General features: G+C 38.3%; 1 protein-coding gene across 3 annotated transcripts in view; it reads left to right on the forward strand.

Moving 5' to 3' along the window:
• grb10b (growth factor receptor-bound protein 10b) overlaps nucleotides 1–20,659 on the forward strand; it is a 116,936-nt gene that overhangs the window by 82,054 nt on the left and 14,223 nt on the right. For all 3 annotated transcript variants that reach the window (XM_077207999.1, XM_077207981.1, XM_077207990.1), the window contains exons 6-7: nucleotides 16,132–16,288; nucleotides 19,918–20,033. In XM_077207999.1, the coding sequence (XP_077064114.1) occupies nucleotides 16,132–16,288; nucleotides 19,918–20,033 (273 nt within the window). The remainder of the gene's footprint in view (nucleotides 1–16,131; nucleotides 16,289–19,917; nucleotides 20,034–20,659) is intronic.

The raw sequence follows: 20,659 nt of genomic DNA on the forward strand, positions 1-20,659 counted from the left end.
ATTGATATTTAAATATCCACAAATTGAAAGTTATTAGATGGGAGAAAAAATTATATTTAAGGAGCCCCATGGCGGTGTTGAGGGAGGGAGGAAAAAAAATTATGAGCTCAGATCTGAGCTGTGTGTAGGATCCTGAAAGGTTATTTTGTGTAATGTGTCAGGTGTTCCTATTATATTCCAGCTAAATGACTTAGCAAGAATGTACTTTGAGTGTAAAGATAGCTTGCACATGTATCATGATGCAGTACATGCTTATGAAAGATCATGATGATGGAAAAAAATATGAGATGGGAGGAAAAATTTAATTTAAATGGTTTATACAAAAAATAAAACATGAAATACATAGATGGTATTTAAATGCTCTTGCTTTGGCTTGAAAACTTTTGCATTCCCCTGAGAAACTTTGCGTTCTTTTGAGTGGATGTAAAACTATTGATGGAAATAATATTATGTTTGAGTAAAAACTTTATTCCAGTGTTTTGTGAGTGAATGCACAATACTTTTGTGCGAGAATACAAAAGTTTTGTGAGCACACACAACATTCCTTGAGGGAAAAAAAACTTTCATCTTGCATTTTTTTTCTATAAAAATTGAAATAATTAAAAATAACAAAAATTGCGACACAAACCATTCAAGTGGAACTGGTTCTCCCACATCACGTTCTGCTGAAGAATGAAACCTATATGAATTCCCTTTCGAGGGAACTTGCGCAATGTCGATGCACCCACGCGTAGCGGCACCTGGCCCCTGAAGAAGGCTGGTTGTGCCGCTACGCGTGGGTTGTATTTTCCCCCACATGTTTTAATAATTTTTTCAATCATGATAGAGCCAGTTTAATAAAGGCTTTTTAATTTTCTAAAGAAGAGTGCCTTGGATTACCTTTTCTACAAGCTGTTTGTCTGCTTTGGATCACCTAAGAAAGGTCTTCCAGCCTCTAGCAGACAATCAGCAAGTGGATAGTTGAGCCTATTTCTCTTGCTTATGAGTCCTCTGGCCAACTGTCACCCCTGGTGGTCAGGGCTCATTCTACTAGGAGTATGGTGGCCTCCAAAGCCTTACTCTCAGGGGTTTCCCTACAGGAGGTGTGTGATGCGGCGGGATGGTCTTCCCTGCTCACATTTGTGAGGTTTTTTAGCCTGGACCTGGATGCTGCCCCAGGGTCTCAGGTGCTTATGACTTAGTGCCACAGTTTCCCATACAGGCATTTGTAAGTCTGGCGTTTGGGTATTGTCGTTCCAAAAGCGTCGTCAACGCAGCGCGAGTTCCCTCAAAAAGGGAACGTCTCAGGTTACGACTGTAACCCTAGTTTCCTGAGAAGGGAACGAGACGCTGCGCCGCCCTGCCATACTTCCTGCATTCCTGTGATCGACTTGCTTTGGCTATATCAAAGCTAACGCCGGTCAGACCGGATGTGCTTTTATCCTTTCCTGGTTGTGACGTCATCCGCTCATGACATTCACTCTCGCTATTGGACTAGTTGACATACGTGCTTCAGACGCAATCATGCAGGGGCATTCCAAAACCGCCGTCAACACAGCGTCTTGTTCCCTTCTCAGGGAACTAGGGTAACAGTCATAACCTGAGACGTTTTTGGTTAACTATTGCTTTAAATAAATACATAAAGCAGCAATGAAACTGTAGTTTTAGAATTCAGGAAGTGTTGAATTGACCCTTTGCTAAGCCACGCCCAAAAACTGCCACTGGCCAATCGTGTCTTAGCAACCGTAACTAGGTGCGGGAGGTCTGGCAAGCTTTCGAGCAAGGGAAACATGGCGAAGCATTGTGCGTATGGATTGAGCAAATCCTATACCCGGTATCCTAAAAGTGTGGAAGGGGGGGTGGAATTTTTTTCCTTCCCGAAAATCTAAAAGCCAAGGGGAGAAATGATGGACGTGGATCAAGCAGTGTGGGAGACCCCATTCACTACTAAATGTCGACAGGATTAACAAAAACACCTATTGCTTGGAAATAATGACGGTTCTTTGTCCATAATGCATATATTTTAACGTAAAATAAGACGATTAAAGACAAGAAGGCGGCTCAATGACATACTTTAAAATATATGTCAGCATTTTGTAAATCGACGGCCTACTACCCCTTACTGAGTAACTTTAACCCAATCCGATGGCGGCTCTCCCGGTGTTAGTGTTATTCCACAAGATTTATGAATAAGCTGTTTGATTTATAATTATTAGATTATTTACACATTTCACTTACCCTGCTGTGCATGAACATAGCTGTTCCTCAATTTGTGTGTTTCCCATTTGAATTGTCAGCTTGTCAGGCGTAGCAACAGTAACTAGGGAGGGCGGGGCTTAGCAAAGGGTCAATTCAGAAAACCTGTTTGAAAAAAAATTGCAATTCCATTTTATGTTAATACTGGCACAGAAATGTCACACTTAAAGTCATAAATGATGAATGAAGTTTGAAAGGCTTAAAGGGATTGTTCACCCAAAAATGAAAACTTAATTACCTTCATGTTGTTCCAAAGTTTCTTTCTTCTGTTGAACACAAAAGAACATATTTTAAAGAATGTTGTTAACCAGACAGTTGGTGGCACCCATTGACTTCCATTGTATTTTTTTTTCCTACCATAGACGTCAATGGGTGCCTTCAACTGTCTGGTTACCAACATCCTTTAAAATATCTTTTGTATTCAACAGAAGAAAGAAACTCATACAGTTTCGCAAAAACATGAGGGTAAGTAAGTATCTTTTACAGAAAAGTTTATTCAAGTATTCTATTAGTATACTTCTTTTAAACTAAAAATAAGAAAGTTTACTTCAGTCTACATTTTATATACTTCTCAAAAATGTACTTTATGTACTTCTCAGAAATATACTTAAAATTACACTTAAGTGTACTTGACGTATTGTAATGATGGTGGTTGAAGCAAGGAAGCAGAAGGATCAACTTGCAGCACACACTTTATTAAACAAACTCTCAACTTGACGAGGACTCAGACAGGGAACAGGACTCAGGAACAGATCAACCAACATCAATGCTACAACATTACACATTCACGTACATTCAACAACTCACAAAGACTGGACTGAAACACAGGGCTTAAATACAAGGGCAAACGAGCTGAACAAGATAATAAGGGGCCGTGGTTAATCGGGGACACCCGGGAAGATTAATAGTGATTATGAGGAAATACTAAACAAGAAACGAGGAGCGGGAAACAGAAAACAGGACTAAACCAAAAACACAAAGAACGGAGAAACACGGACAGAATTCATAACAGGCTCTGTGCTGGACGGGATCAGCGGCGAAGGCTCTGTGCTGGACGGGATCATCGGTGGAAGCTCTGGGTCGGATGAGACCAGCGGTGAGGGCTCTAGGCTGGACGGGACCAGCGGTGAAGGCTCTGTGCTGGACGGGACCAGTGGCGAAGGAGGCTCTGGGCCGGATAGGACCAGCAGTGGAAGCTCTGGGTCGGACGAGACCAGCGGTGAGGGCTCTGGGGGTACTGTGGGCATGTGGGGTGTCTCTGCAGCCAAGCTCACAGTAAATGATGAACCGCTCCAGAAGAGGGCCAGGTTGACATACCTCTCTAGGGTCCAGCCGGTACAGTCATCCGGCATCAACTGGGCAACGTCCTCGTCCAACCCGCTCCAAAACAAGTCCATGAGCTCGAGGTCGTCTAAAGCCCCCAGTCGACAGCACGACATAAAGTCCCTCACGTACCTCTCAATGGATTGGCCAACCTGGAATATTGAGGCAAGGAAACTTCTGAGGGCCTGGTTGCTGACAACTGCTGGATCCATTTTTGGTGAGTTCTTGTGTAACGATGGTGGTTGAAGCAAGGAAGAAGCAGGATCCACTTGCAGCACACACTTTATTAAACAAACTCTAAACTTGATGAGGACTCGACAAGGAACAGGACTCGGGAACAGATCAACCAACATCAATGCTACAACATCACACATTCACGTACATTCAAGAACTCACAAAGACTGGACTGACACACAGGGCTTAAATACAAGGGCAAACGAACTGAACAAGATAACAAGGGGCCGTGGTTAATCGGGGACACCCGGGAAGATTAATAGAGATAATGGGGAACTACTAAACAAGAAACGAGGAGCGGGAAACAGAAAACAGGACTAAACCATGTAAATGTAAATGTAAACCAAAAACACAAAGAACGGGGAAACACGGACAGAATTCATAACACTTATACTGAGAGAAAAGTCCAAGTATATTTGGCCTGTACTTGTAGTCAATCTTTTGATCGAGATATACTTAAAAGTATAAATAAGTATTCAAAGTATACTTGGCTTGTAGTTGTGTTAACTCTTTTGATCGAGTAGCCTATTAAATATACTTTTTTTACAACGTTTTTCATACAGTCTTACGAAACTTACATTGTTTGAAAATATTGATTAGAATATTGATATAAAACAGATATATTTCTAATTCTGTGTATCTGAATTTTTGTGTTGGCTAGTCCACTGAAAGTGTACATAGGAATTTACTTTAATTCTACTTTACTCTTTCCTCACCATTGACTGAATTTTCCAGCTATTCATGTTTTCACTGTTATACTGTAGGGGGCGCTATGACATTTCTTCTAGTACAGAATCTCTGGATCAAAACACAGGAGAAGAAATAGCTGAAACAAGTGATAGACGATTGCTCACTCAAATGTAAAATAACGTGATCATCAAACATTAAACAGCGTGCGAATCAAAACTGCTTAATGTTGCCAAATTCAATTAAATGAAGCGTAAACCATGAAGAGAAAATGACTGTGAAGCTTTGAGGGTGTTGGACTCGATCTACTCCATCTGTGTTTTGATCATCGTTCTGAATCTGATCATCTAGACGTAGGCCCTATCTTGCACCCGGCGCAAATGACTTTGTACACTGACGCATGTATCATTCCTATTTTGCACCCGCACAAAGCAGACTTTTCCCTCCACAGACACACATCGGTTAACTAAGAAATACACTTGCGCTCCCCGGGGCGGTTCAGCGCAAAGAGGAGGCGTGTTCCGGCGCAAACTTTCCCTCATGCTATTTTGCTGTTCTATAAAACAATTGCACCACTGACCAGAAAAAAACTAGTCTAAAGTCAATGGCGCGTTGCGCGTACATTCAGATGCTATTTTAAGCGTGCATGCTTGGCCATAATACAGAGTGTGAACAACGCGCATACACTGTAGATGATTCTCTCATCTACACAGATGCATTTAACTTTTTGCAAATGATACATTATTATAAGGAAAAATATTAAAACAGGAGGGAAATCATTGTTGTGTCCATGACGATGGGGAAAATAGGCATAAAGCTTACACATTTACCCAAAATTATTATATGCATGTTTAACCGAAGCTAATTTGGGTGGGTTTGTCCCAACCCCAATGTCACTTCTCTTTCTTTTACGGCCCTGGCGAGAACATCGATCTCCTCGGCTGAGAACCGATTCTGAAGTGTGCCTGGTAAGTGCGCCGTTATAATAGTATTGCGCCATGGAACAAGCGCACCTCGTTCATCATGCTCTTAAAGGGAATGTGATATAAAGCTCTAATTGGTTTGTTTCCCGTTACACCCAAACCACACCTATGAATAATGAAGCTACTTCAGACCAACCCCTTTTAGATTTGCGCCAAGCGCAAGAGGCATTTATCCCGCCGGGAAAATAGCAACAGCGCCGGGATCCGCCCACAAAGTTACTTGCGCTTTGCGCTTTGAGACTTGCGTTTCAGATCGTTAAAATAGGGCCCGTAGTCTTTGACAAAAATGTGATTTTCTCAACGTTTTTGTTTGAAATTTAGCCTTTCTTTATTAAACTCACTGACATTCAAGTGTTGATAAAAAAGGATGCATTAGTTAAAGTACAGTTAAAGGTATTTTGAACATAGTAGTATACTGCAAGTGCAAAAAATTATATATAAATAGTAAACTATAAGTATAATATTATGTTCACTTAAAGAAAACTTTTAGTAGTATAAACTAATAAACTAGTAGTTTACTGAGAGTACACCTCAGTGTGTACTTTCATAAACTAAAAAATTTACTACTTGTATTAAAATAGTAAACTACTAGTATACTTATAAGTTATGTACTTAAAGTTTACTACTGTTACACTTATACTGTAGTATACTTAAAACTATACTTTTATATACTAAAAGCATGAAATATTTTAATGGAAAATGTTTGAGACTCTCTTTTTCAAGGCCCAGAAATAATGTACAATGGGGTTAAAGCCAAAAGTCTGACCATGTTCAAGTTCAAATTTAAGAATGACTCTGGAGCTCTTGTATAAGACTTTGTCAAGTGATTTTTGTATGCAGGAGACTCTAGGACTATAGAGTATTTTCAACTATAAATATCCCTTTTAAGCTCCCACATGTAACAATCCATGTGACATATAAAGTTTAAGCTAGTGGAAATCGACCCAGCTCGCATCAAACATATCTAGATTTCATTACACATCAATCAAAGTTTCTTTGGGGGAATCATTTAACTATGAAATGGATCTCTGCCATGTGAGAGAATGGCCTTTGGTTCTTCTGGTTATGGAGAGGAGGAGTTAGTGTCTGGGTGGCATAAATGAGAATAATTTGTACAGTGCTGCTTGCCCTGAAATGACTGCTAAACCAAAAGTAATGATGTCATTCTTATTGTGTGCTGGGTTTTCGTCCCCAAAAAGACAATGATCTGCTGTTGGGATGAATGAGCGGCCCAAGGACACAATTAAACTCCCTGCTCCTATTGGGGAAATATTTGGCTCTTCTTTGGTTTGATCTCAGTTGGATGCCACAGGCTAAAGAGGCTGCCCATTCAGGACTGGATTGTTAGTGCCGACGTGTGTGGCTTAGAGTGAGATGAGGGGCCAAAGGATCGGACAGCAGGTATTCATCCACACTGATATGTCCGTGTGATCTATTTTTTCCCCTCTGTTCCTCCACTTGCTGGCCTAAATGAAAAAGAGAGTGTTTTGTCACAGAAAAACACAGTTTAACTCTTACCCCGCCATTGACAGACTTTTCCGTCATTTTTGGGACACCGCTTCCCCGCCAATGACAGAATTTTCAGCCCTTTTTGTGTTTTCACAGTTATTATGCATCTGCTGAAAGAGGACAGCATCTCTGGATCAGAACAGGCAAAAAAGCAGAAGAAACAAGCGAAAAAAGCATTCCTTAAGCACGTTGTAGTTTTTAGGGGAAAAAAATCGATTTTCTCAGCTTTTTTTTAATTTTTTTTTACATTTTTTATGTAACCCACATTCAAGTGTTGATAAAAAGATTGTAGAAAGATGGTCACAGTCAGTGTCATAACTCTGCTTATTTTGGAATAGTGACCTAGAAATAGTGCAAAAGAATAATGCAAATAAAAATGTTCATAAGCCACATAAGATGTTCATAGGCAATATATATATACACACAATATTGCCAAATGCTTTGGGACATCTGCCTTTACATACACATGAACTGATATCTCATTCTTAATCCATAGGGTTAATATGGAGTTGGCCCACCCTTTGCAGCTATAACAGCTTCAACTCTTTTGGAAGGCTTTCCACAAGGTTTAAAAGTGTGTTTATGGGAATTTTTTACCATCCTTCTAGAAGCGCATTTGTGAGGTCAGGCACTGATGTTGGATGAGAAGACTAAAAATCAACCATTCAAATCAATTCTAAATTTGGTCAGTCCAATCGAGCCACATTATCATCCATCTACTCTAATGTCGCTCCTTTTCTTTTTTTTTACACAAAAGGAGTATTAATGAATATATATATATATATATATATATTAAGACAGGATTTGTTGAATCTAATTTGACACAATAATTAGACAACAAGGCACATTTGATGCTTGACCCATGAATCAGCGGTTACCCAGGCAGGCAGCCAGGAATAATAAAGGGACTAGCTCCAGTCCCATGGTCGCCTGGCTGTGTTGTGTAGAAAAAGAAAGTTCTCTGATTGTTTCTGCCCTGGTTTTGTCTTACTGTCTCATTAGAGGTGAAGTCAGGCCTCAGCCCTCAACACACAACAACTCAGAGGAGTCTGGTCAGTAAAAAGGCACTTGTAAACCTAAGGGGAGGGGGAACCTGTCATGCTCATCAATGAATGACTTACAGTCAATAATTTTCCAGGCAAGAAGAGGATTATAAGGTCGCAGGACCAGTGATGACAATGGCATTTTCCTAAGCATTTTGAGGTCATCCTGTTTGACTAGATTTTTTTTCTCATGCGTCATTTGCACACATTCTTCAAAGGATAATTTACAACAAGAGTCTCTAAATTACATGGTAAATAATAGAGTACAACTTGGCTAAAGGCACACCTTAGGAACACACTACTCAGAATAAGCAACACATTTTGTGAGCAAAGAAATTATAAAAGCAGTTGAAAAAAATCATAATGAACATTTTGTTTAATACAATCAAAACAAGCACTTCTGTACCAGAAAAGTCTGTACCATATTCTGTTTATTTTGCTATAAAATGTACTTTTATTTAATTAATACATATTAAATATAAAATTCTGAAAGCATCATAAACTGCAAATACCATACTTTTAAATATTTTTACAGTAATTGAAAAACTGTTGATTTAATTACTTTTAACAAAACTGAAAATAATTTACGAGATCTTTGTCTAAAAAAAATCTTGGTAACTTTAACATTACTCATTTGCAGAAAAAAATATTTAAGATTTTAAAAAACGTTAAATAGTAGATAGTAGATCAACTTAGACCAGAAGGATCAGCCAAATTTCCTGGTGCATAGTGAACCGCTGATGTTTAGAAAAGTGTTAAGCTAGTGATTAGATGTGTTTAGAAAACCCACGCTGAGACAGGAAGAATCTCATTTCCGCTTTTTTCGAATTCCTGTTTGTCCAATCTTCACCAAAATATGCACATATCAAAGCATTACAAAGTTATATGTTAATTAAAATTACCCACAAAAGGTTGCGCTATGCTGCAACCGTGTGTGACAGAATCAAAATACTTATTTATTCTAAATTCTTGCTGTAAGCCCAAACTTTGAACTCCTCTTAGGCCTTAAGTAAGACCTTCACCAAACTATGCACACATCAGCTCTAGACCATACTGGCTAAAAGTTAACAAAATAATTTTGATCTATTAAACAGTTCAGTAGATACATTTGTTTATATCTGTCTGGTATGACCCATTATGACTATAATGTCTATATCTTGTGTGCACAAAATTCAAACATCTCAAAATGTTGTACATACATCGAGAACAAGTCATTCTAAGAAAACATGCATATTTTCATGAATTTATGATGCTCGGGAGGCTAACAGCCAATTTATTGATGTTAATTTCCAGCTTTCCGTGTTTTCACTGTTATACCGTAGGTTGTGCTATTACGCATTTTCTGAAAGACTATTGAATCTACTGATCAAAACAAAGGCGAAAAAAAAGCAGAAACAATCGAAACCATATGTAATCATATGCATATGTAAAAAAATGTGATCATCAACATTAAACAACATTTAGGTCAAAACTGCCTAACATTACTGAATGAAATCTCGACCCTGGACAAGCTATAGGGCTAAAAAGCTTTGGGGGAAAAATTTGGAGTTGATGGACTCGATCACTTTATCTTTGTTTTAATAATCATTCTGAATCCGATCTAGACATAGTCTTTGACAAAAACCAGATTTTCTCAGCTTTTTGCTCTCAATGTTGCTTTTCTATGAAACTTACCCACATTCAAGTGTTGATTAAAAAAAAGCCTCCCACCTTATATTAAGTGGCTTGAAGTATTATGTACTTACATTGAAAAATATGTACAATGTACTTACTGTGTTCATGTTGTATTGTAAAACACTTTTGCTGCGATTGAGGTGTGATACGGGTAAGGTTAGGGACAGGTGTGGTGGTATTGGTTGGTTTAAGGTTAGGTTAAGATGTAAGGGAAGGGTCAACAGTGTAACTACAAATGTAATTACATACATTAACTACAGCTGTAATTACATGCAGGTATTTTTAAAATATAAGAACAATGTAAAAACATGTATGTACACAATAAGTCCATTGTATCAAATTATTAGTTTTAATGTAAGTACATATAGTTCTTAAAGCCACTTAGTTAGGGATAGTTCACCCAAAAATGAAAATTCTGTCTGTAATTACTCACCCTCATGTTGTTCCAACCCCGTAAGACCTTCGTTCATCTTCGGAACACAAATTAAGATATTTTTGATGAAATCTGACAGGCTGGATCACTCCTCCATATAGGCTTCTTAAGGGATTGACACTTGTTCCCTGAAAAGTTATTAAAGACATCGTTAAAATAGTCCAAGTGACTACAGTGGCTCAATCCTAAGTTTATCAAACGACGAGAATACTTTTTGTGCACAAAAAACCCCAAAAATAATTACTTTATTTCAACTATTCATTTCCTTCTCTGTGGGCTATACGTCACACCCATCACACTCATGACCAGCGTCGGCCAATAGTGAGCCTACGTGTGACGTAGCTCTACGCAATCACACTACGTTAACTGACTAGAGGCCCACAGAGAAGGAAATGAATAGTTGAAATAAAGTCGTTATTTTTGTTTGTTTTTGCACAAAAAAAGTATTCTCGTCACTTGATAAACTTAAGATTGAGCCACTGTAGTCACTTGGAATATTTTAAGGATGTCTTTAATAACTTTTCGGGGCTGGAAAGTGTCAATCTCTTAGAAGCCTATGGAGGAGTGATCCAGCTCTCAGATTTCATCAAAAATATCTTAATTTGTGTTCCGAAGATGAACGAAGGTCTTACGGGGTTGGAACAACATGAGGGTGAGTAAATACTGACAGAATTTTCATTTTTGGGTGAACTATCCCTTTAATATAAAGTGGGACCAAAAAAAGAATGCATGAAGCTAGAATAAAAGTCTTGTTTTATTTTTTTTGAAAGCAGAAAGTCTGTTCTTTCTTTTGATATATTGCATGTTCAGATATTTATACAACAAAATATTCTGGGGGCCATGACATTTTTGTGAAAATTATCAAAAACGCTGGAGGTGGCTGGCAAAAAAAAAAAAAAAAAAAAAAAAAAACGCTGGCAAGGAAAGGGTTAAAAGGCATCTTAAATAATAAACTAAGTGCAATGTAGTGTTGTCAAAAATATAGATTTTTCGTTACATATTACATATCGAAATTATTCCAAAACTAATTTTCCACAGAGTAGACACATGACACCAGCTGCGCTTTCTTACTCTCTCATCTTTCCGACAGCGAGTTGACACACAAACCCGCCTCCCTCACTCACTCGTTTCATTTGCTCCAGATTAATATGGTTGGTGTTACATGGTTGGGATTTCGTCCTGGGATTGTGCGTAATGCGCATCATTTTACTAATTCCCCTCAGATTTTGTGCTCACACCCAAAGTGCATGCAAATAAATCCACCTCTCAGAACTAAATTTAGTTCTTTTGTGCTACTTATTGCGCTTGAAAAGTCAAATACACACAAAATAATGTCAAAATGCCAGTCTTGGCGAGTATTCACGTAAACATAGGGGGCCTCACTCAGCTCCCTAGTTCAGTAGTCAGGGCACATCAGGGAGTCGGCCATTTAAAGTGCTGTCTCAATCGCAGAATCCTTCCAGGGCACTGAAACGTTCGCTCCCTATAAAGAAGTTCTGAAGTGCGAAACTTAAATCACTTTAAAAAAAGTAAAACTTAAATCACTTAAATCAAAGTCACTACACATAACAACATATGATAGATGTTTTTAAAAATACAAACCATTATTTTTTTTTATATTTCAGCATAAACATGCATCGCTAGACAGATAATGAACATAATCTAGCTAACATTTATAATTTATTTACGGCTGAAATGTTGCATGTTTATGTAACAAGCAAAGTATTTATCATAATGTACTTTAAATAACATTACATCATATATTGTGTCAGAAAGATATCAGCTCTGCTGTTTTTCTGGAAAAGAAAAAATACAAATCTGGTCTCAGATCTGGATACATTCGACCAAGTCAAAAACTGTTGTCTATTTAGCCTGTGTAAATTAGAAACAGGAGCATACTGGAAAACAGGAAAGGGGAAAGACGGGAAGTGTGGCTCTTAGCTTGGAACTAAAAGTTAACACCATTCCTTTCCTGTAATCAGTGACTGGAAAACTAGGTGTGGTAATATTTGTTGATTTATGTTATATCAATTCTGTTGCAATCAGGTATCATCACTTACTTGATTTACTGATGAAATAACAACTGGAAGACATTAATTCTCACATTTTTTTTTCATGACACTGTCGGGAAAAAGCCTCCGAAACAATATAATTATATTATGTAACTTAATATGTCTACTTTGCGAGGGACTGGAAACATTTCAAGACTGATGCATTAATTTGCTTATAGCAATCTGATTGCTAACAAATCTTTGTTTTTCTTAGTAAACAAGAGATTTAGGAATGCTTTGGAGGCTCTTCGGGGCTCTGAAAGATACCAATGACTTCCAGATTTGCAATGGAAAATGTTCCTGTGTTGTTTTAGACCATTTTGGAAACAAACACTTGTCAGATCTGTAGTTACAGTAGGATGTATGCTCACACACAAAAATAGTTTACTGGGGAAAAAAAGAATTAGGTCATCATTAACTCGCCTTCCTGTCATTCCAATCCCCTTTGACATTTTTTTCTTTCTCTTTCTTTTCTTATGCTTAAGTTATTCTTTTCCCAAAAAACAAAAGTGTATCCATATGTCTTTTCTATATGCCAACTGTTCTAAACCCATGCAATGACTTTAGAACACTGTTGTTTAAGGGACAGTTGCTGGATATTTACAGAAAATCTTGTCCTTGCCCAGGACGGAGGTGGCCAACTAAAAAAAATGTTATCCCAGGCCCCATCATTTTTAGTGATGGCCCTGATCAGGAGTGTGGAAAAAAGTATTAAAATGATCAGTTTGACCTTTGCACGAAGGTTTCTACTTGGGCCCAAAGTGTTGTATGATGTAATGATTATGTCTCACAATCTGGGGAGATGAATGCAGATAGTTGTAAAAGTCATGGGCATTTATGAAGTTGAGGTCTTAAAGGGATAGTTCACCCCAAAATGACTATTCTTTCATGAATTACTCATCCTCATGTCGTGCCTTGGAACACAAATGAAGATTTAGTCCAAGTTTTTTGAAGAGACTCGATCACTTTATATGATGAACAGCTTTTGTTCACATTTAAACATTGATCAGCGGACATAAACAGAAGCTCAAACAAACCGTCTTGATGTTTGAGAACAAATCTCATTGGTTCTTGCGAAAGTTCAAACGTGTTGTGTAAGAGACAAGAATGAACCTCATTGGTTGTTGCAAAAGCGAACATGCTTAAGCCTTCATTTACTGATGTGTCAGCTGATGAATGTTTATATGTGAATAAAAGCATAAATTCAAACTGTTTATTGTATGAAACAAAAGTGTCTCTTCAGAAAATTTGGACAAAACTGCTCAATTCATATGGATTAGTTTTACAATCTCTTTATGAACTTTTTGAAGCATCAAAGTGGTAGTGGGGTAGCTGTCTGTGGAGGCAAAGAAAGCTCTCAGATTGCAATTAAAAGATCTTCATTTGTGTTCCAAAGATAAATGAAAGTCTTACGGGTTTGGAACGACATGAGGGTGAGTAATTAATAAAATAATTTTCAGTTTTGGATGAACTGTCCCTTTAATGGCATGCCCCTAACAAAAAAATATACACTTCTAGAAAAAAAATGGAAAAATCTGTTGACAAACTATTATATCAAGTCCAACAGTCACCACGTGGCAATATGGGTCAGTAGGGTAATGATGGACACGCTGTACATTGAATTCCATGGCTGTAGCTTATGACGCTATAAGATGGTGTGTGGACATATGTGACCCAGTCTTTTCCTCGCTGACTGTCTAAATGGTAGAGTGATGAGTGAAAGAGAGGAGAAGGAGGAGGAGAAGAGGAGGAGCAGCCAAGGCAGCTGGAGCACTGGAGAGTTTGCATACCTTTTATGTTACCACCCCTACTGACTCTTTCTTCTGGACTGCTTCCAGGACTCTCTCCAGCCCTCTATCCCCGACTTCCTCTTGCTCTCTCCCTTCCTCCCCACCCCCATAACTGAAATAGTCTCCTAAAGGATTGAAAAGGATTGAGTCATCCTTTCTGTCCGGTTTCCTGTGGTCACAAAAAGTTAATTTTAGCAAAGGCAGCCAAGCAGATATGCATGCATGTGTCATAACCGAGAGAGATGAAGACTTGAGATTAAACTCTGGATTCATTAAAGAGAAAAACTCAGTTCATTTCCACAGAAATGGGTGGGGTGTAGTCTCTTTGTATCAGTCTTCTGTTGAATTAGCTGTCTGAAAGTTTGCGTCTGACTTCTTTCCTTGTTTGCGTGTTTGTTTAGGTTTGTGTGTGTGTGTGTGTGTCTGTGTGTGTGTGTGTGTGTGTGTGGATTCAGGGGTCACCAGTGAAACCACTGGGGTTCACTTTTCTTTCTTTTTTCTTTTTTTTTTCCGTGGCTTTAGTGGAGGAATGTTGGCATAAAGTTTGACTGGGGGGAAGGCAGTGAGTGGCGTCTCAAGTGCTGGCATTTGTTTCATTTCAGCTGTAATGAGTCTTGCCCTGTCATGAGAGACATTTCTGGCTTCAAACTACTAACTTCAAAGTTAGGCTTTTGAAAGTAAAGAAAACTTTCAACAAGTCCTCACATGAAACTCGTTCAAGACTCTAAAAAGTTAAGGTTTAGACAACCGAGAAGCTTTGCTCTGTCCGGTCATATCGCCATCTCCACTACATAGGAAACAAACGAGCTGCTAAAAACGAGCCGCTCTCCTTTCAGGAGCAAAAAGAAACTGAAGCTATGCAGAAGGGGGGGGGGAGAAAAGTTAAGGCTGTGCGTGCGTATGACTGCGCGTCTGTGTATGTGTGCCTGTTGGTGTGTGTACGTGTGTAAGGGGTGTGTGAGTGTGTGTGTGTGTCTGTGTCTGTGTGGGAATGATTACATCAGCTTCAGCTAGCTCTATGATTGGTTAGGGAAGTGTGGTTTGATTCACTACCTAAAAGCCTGTGGCTGTAACCCTTTGTGAGGGGAACAGAGGCAAGTTGTCTGCCAAGCTGGAAACAGTGCCATCTGCATGCTCTGTCCTGCGCCAAAGCTAGACAGAGAGAGAAAGAAAAGGAGGGAGATTGTGACAGGTAGGATAAGCTGAGCCACTGACAGGAAGAAGCATCTGCGAAGCATCGGAACTGCTTTTCTTCCTTTTTTGGGGGTCTTTTTTCTCTCTTGTGGAGTTGTGGAGACATTCGGGGAGCGGGTTTGTCTCTCAGTGTGTGGAGGAGGACAGAGGCTATTGGGGAAAATGCCATCGTGTTCTCCTGACTGTTGCCTGCTCAGGCCCGGGGAGGTAAGATTTCTCCTCAGCCCCAAACGCACAGCTCCTCTTGAGTACTTTAGAGTCCCTCTCCTCCTAGGCGACTGAAAGAGTCCGGAGAGTTGGTGTCCATCAGTAGTGGGGTGAAAAATAGAACCTGTAGAAGGAAACGTAAAGTCTAAAATAGAGTGTGACTGCGACGGTTACATTAACAGTTTAAGTGAATTCTGGAATTTGGAGTAAATGTGGTGGAAAAGCCGTAAAGGTTGGCGTAACGGATTTATAAACATGTTCTGGGTGAGAGGATGTATGAACGATCTCAAAATGGGTGAGTGATGATGCTAATAGGAACAGAGAATTTTCGAGAAAAGCTAGTATGTGAGTGAAAAGGGGGAAACAATGACATGGGACCCATTCAGTTGTCGAGCACCAAACTATTTTAAATTAAAAAAATTTCTTCAGCTTTTCCTACTCGTATTAGCAAGGATGTAGTCTAGTCATGGAATTTGTATGTGAAAAGACCTAGATTTGAGTGTGGATGGCTTAACACTCTGGGTCAAAGCCTTAGAAGAGTTTCAGATGTTCCCTTTTTTGTAAAAAGATACAGTATGTCACCTAAATGTTGTTGTGTAGCACTATTTAATGTTTGTTTTATTTCCTTTGGGACCCTGAAAATAAAATTGTCCTGTGACGCAGTAAAATTTACCAATGTGTAGATGTGTTTTTCCAAACTAGAAATTTGTTTTCTTCTTCCTCCACATCATATCTAAGTAACATTACTTTTTTTTTCATACATTTCAGATCATAAAAATCTTCAGCGAGGACGGGATGGGAAAGGTGGTGGAGATCCCAGCCGACATGACTGCACGAGACCTGTGCCAGTTTCTCGTCTATAAAAACCATTGTGTGGACGATAACAGTTGGGCGCTTGTGGAGCATCATCCATCCCTGGGACTCGGTAACTAGCTTTCTAGTTTTTTAGGCTAGAGGGGAGCGAGTGAATTTATAGAGCCGTTTTAATGTGTCTGTGTGAGCGTCAACCACTTTAGATGCAGTAATTACAGGGTCTTTTGTGCTGGAGTTGAAATCAATGATGACCATGCAAGAGAAGAAGACAGACTTCCTTGATTCATCCTTTTATGTCCTCGGGCTGAGAGTAATTGATTAACGGTCGCCGGGGGAAATCCCGTTTCACTCAGAAACATAACAGGAAGTTAGGTTCCCCAAGAGTAGAACTGGTATTGGTTCTGGTACTTTAGTCAAGCACGGCATTGTCATGTGTAGTTTTGTCTTGTGTTTTATGCTTCAGGACACCATTTTAAATTCTATTCAAGACAGAACTAATGCTGTTTATCATACAAGATTGAATTTCTATGGTTTCAGTCTCACCAGATAAAAAAAGAATGCATCATGGTCAGCACAAACCATGTTTATTTGGATTTTAAACCATATGGAAAGTAGTTTGAATATGGAAAGCACGACCGTCTCATAACAGACCTGCGACCCAACAGTTGAAAACTACTGCTTTTGCTCTTAGCTCTATAAACTCAAACATGCTCGGTGGGTTTTTTGACATTGACGGTTGCTGTCAGAGTGCACGTTGAGGGCAAATCTCTTGGCTAATGCATGCTGTGTGTTAATTGGTTACCTCGAATAACCTGTGGCGAGAATGTACGGGCTTGCTAGTAGACTTAAAGTCAGCCCAGGGCAACGAGTCGTACAGGAAGTTCAGCCACCCGAGGTCGGGACAGGATTTTGTTTTCCATCCAACTATTTGTTTTGTTTGGCAAACAAATGGTTTTCTTTTTTACTTTCAACCTTTTATTTACATCCTGCTCCCCTTCTCTCTATCATCATTCTTTCATCGTTCTTTCAACGTTCTATTTTACTTTCAGTTTCCCAATGAGTGTAGGGATATGACAGATCATTAGGGAATTGGGGGATATGTTGGGGAATTTTGAAACTGTAGCTTGCAAAAAAATATAGCCTTCTCATAATTTCAAGTGGTTAAACTAAAGTCAGTTAATAGTAGGTTGATACATTACAATCTGTTCATAAAAAGTAGCTAACAACATTTCAGCTAATACAGCGGGTAATAAATATTTGTTGTTTTAAATATATAACTATCAGATATGTTTTGTAATCATAGCACTGGTTATCTGACACAAATTCAATGGAAATCTCAATGACAGCATTCAGTTGTTAAAGGGATAGTTCACCCAAAAATGATTTCATAATTTACTCACTCTCAAATTGTTCCAAATCTCTTTGAGCTTCTTAAGATACTAATAATAATCTCAATAATAATTAATAGAATAAGAAAATAACATAAATTTTTATGTCTAAAAGACATAATACCACACAGAGATGTCTTTGCCGAGAAATCATTCTGGTTAGTCTGTGAATTGTTTTTTGAACTGATATGTCTGAATGAACTGATTCACAAAATGAATCAGTTCTACACATTTCAATCCTAGACGTAAGAAAGAAGAGTCTTGGAATACGTGTTTAGTAACCTTAGCTCACTTGGTTGCAAAGTTTGTGCAATACAATATTTTAAATAACAATGTAATTTTGTCATACTACATCACTACATACATTTTGTTGGCAAAATAGCTTACTTTACTGTAAAAGCTAAATCTTTTGTAAAGCAGATACGATTTTTTTCACGCTACTGAAAAATGAAGTTGAGTTAGTATTATTAAACTTGTTTAAGGTAAACCCAAACTCTGAAAGAAGGCCTTGTGTTGGTATATTAGACATTTTGCTAGTTGTTCATTAATTCTAGATCAGTCATTTGTCCGGGGAAAAAAGATTCTTGTGTATTTTGCAGCAGGCTCAATATTTGGTATCCCAGAGACATTTATATTAATAATAATTTAAAAAAATTTGAATTAATATCTGATTCCCATTTTCTACTTTGTTCAACAGTATCGATCCATAAACATGCTCATTTGAATGCTTGGACAAACTCTTCATTTTATATGCGAAACACAGGCTGCATTTAAAACGCCAGAGCAGGTCCGTTCCTCATTTGTTATGGATCCACTCTGCTAGACTAGTGTGAAATGTGGTTGAGCGAAAGCATGACATCATCTCTCTGCAATGCCAGACTCTCTCCTTACTAAGCCAAATATTGAACTGCGGAATGATGGAAAAGCTTGTCACTCCTGAGTACTTCTGTATCTCAAACCTTCATTTCAAGATGGATGTGTTGTGGGGAAAAGTCATAAACCAGATTTGTCGTAAAGTGGATTAAAGTGTGTATAAATTGATACACATATACAAAACTGTTGTGAGTGGATGTTATAATTGCTAAATAATTACAATGCTTTCTAGATACAGTTACTGTAGAAAAAAAAATGTTGTGGAAAATGAAGCGTTTCATTTTTTATGCACTGTAACAAGCGACAATGGGTAATTCTTACCATAAAAGAATAGTTCACTCACCCTCATTTTGTTTTAAACCATAAAACACATCCTTTCATGGCACATAAATTAGAGTTTGCAAGCTTCAAACTATATACAAATGCACTAAAAAACAAAAACGTTCACACGACCAGTGCACTATATTCTTGTGAACGTAAATTTGCTGTGTGTGAAGAATAAACCAAATTGAAATAGTTATTTAGCTAATTTAGATATTACCATGAATCACATTTTTTTAGGTTAATTAAAATACAAAAGTAAAAAAAAATCATAGAATTGCTTTAGTTTGTTTAATACAAAGATTTATACAAAGAAGATTGTTTAATATAAATGATTTTCAGCCATAATCAAATCTGCTTTAAAATAAAAATAAAAACTCTGAGGTGTTTGTTTTTCAAATTGAAATTGCACTTTAGAAGCACATCTTCACTGTTTTTACACTGTTCTACAAAACATTATAGTTTCTTCTGCTTTTTACCAAACTTTATTGTGTTATTTTCTCTTGTCCTTCATCTCTTACACTTCTCATGTGTTTCTGCCGATATGTTATTTTTTCTCGTCATTCATCTCTTACACTTCTCATGCTGTTTGTGGGGTGGGTGGAACTGATCCCCCTATAGCTTCCTGTTGCCAAACAAGCTCTCTGACCGTCTCCACAGTTGGATGAAGAACATATGTCCATATAAGGGTTAAGGGTCAGTTTTTGGAGCGGTCGTGGGCAGCATAAGCTCCTTGAGACTAATAGTAGAGAGATTGTGAGAAAGGCAGAGAAACAGATCTAAACAGAGATCAATATATACATTGATCAAATGGAGGTTTTTTTTAGTCAATAAGACTCTGCGCTGGATAAGCTGAAATGGGGGTGGGGAGAGAGAAGGGGGGGTGAGAGGGGGGGGGGGTTTCTCTCCTCCAGACAAACTCTCTTTTCATCTGGCAGGGATCGCCGTCCCAGTTTATTTTTTGTCTGCCTGGATGAATGGTAACAGAATAGTATGTCATTCAAGATGCAAATATTACACCACATTTGAGTCTTTGGTTACAAAGATGCCTTTTTTGTCATATGTTTTTACACACAGACCTTTTTATATGTCTAATACAGATTTGTAAGTGAATGCAGTGTGTTTGTGACCAAATTATGCCCCCTCCATCAATCCACAGAACGATGTTTAGAAGACCATGATCTGGTTGTCCAAGTTCAGACGTCAATGACCAGTGAAAGTAAATTTCTCTTCAGGAAGAACTATGCCAAATATGAATTCTTTAAAAATCCTTTGGTAAGTTAATCCAAGACCTCACATGAACTATTTTATAATTAGGTTAAGATGATTGTAGATTATTTTTATTTCGCCCTCTTAGAGCAGGTGTCAGCAGGTACATAAGTAACATGACACGGATTATCGCTGAAGGAAAGTTCCTGACATTAATGGACTGTTTTCAGTCTTACTTGTTAGATGCAGATATCAAGTGACATGCTTCCAGTTCAGTGAGCTGCTCTCACACTCTCTCACACACAACCCAAAAGAAACCCATGCCTCTTACTATTTGGGCTGGAAATCACACACTTTCACGAACATTCCGTCCTCTTGTAAATTTAGCTGCAGACAGAGAGGAGGGAAATCTGTGCTTTAAATTTACTATTTTTTTCCATCCTTGACACTTTTACATTGCCATAACTCAAGTAAGCTCTAAAACTATATAATCTTTGGTAGCATTTTCTTTGGGGGTATTTACACATAATCTGTGTTTGTGCGTTGACCCATTGAACTGTATTCCATTTATACCTCGAAAAATAAATATAAATCAAATGATATCAGATAAACTATCGGATATAGTGTTGACTTCCGTTAAGATTCTCATGCTAGGCTGCAATATGTTTAAATGCCCCAAACTTTCTGTCATG

Source organism: Siphateles boraxobius, unplaced genomic scaffold (genome assembly GCF_051911475.1).
Source record: "Siphateles boraxobius isolate OS27281-9 unplaced genomic scaffold, OSU_SipBor_1 12, whole genome shotgun sequence".
In the NCBI taxonomy this organism is placed as follows: domain Eukaryota; kingdom Metazoa; phylum Chordata; class Actinopteri; order Cypriniformes; family Leuciscidae; genus Siphateles; species Siphateles boraxobius.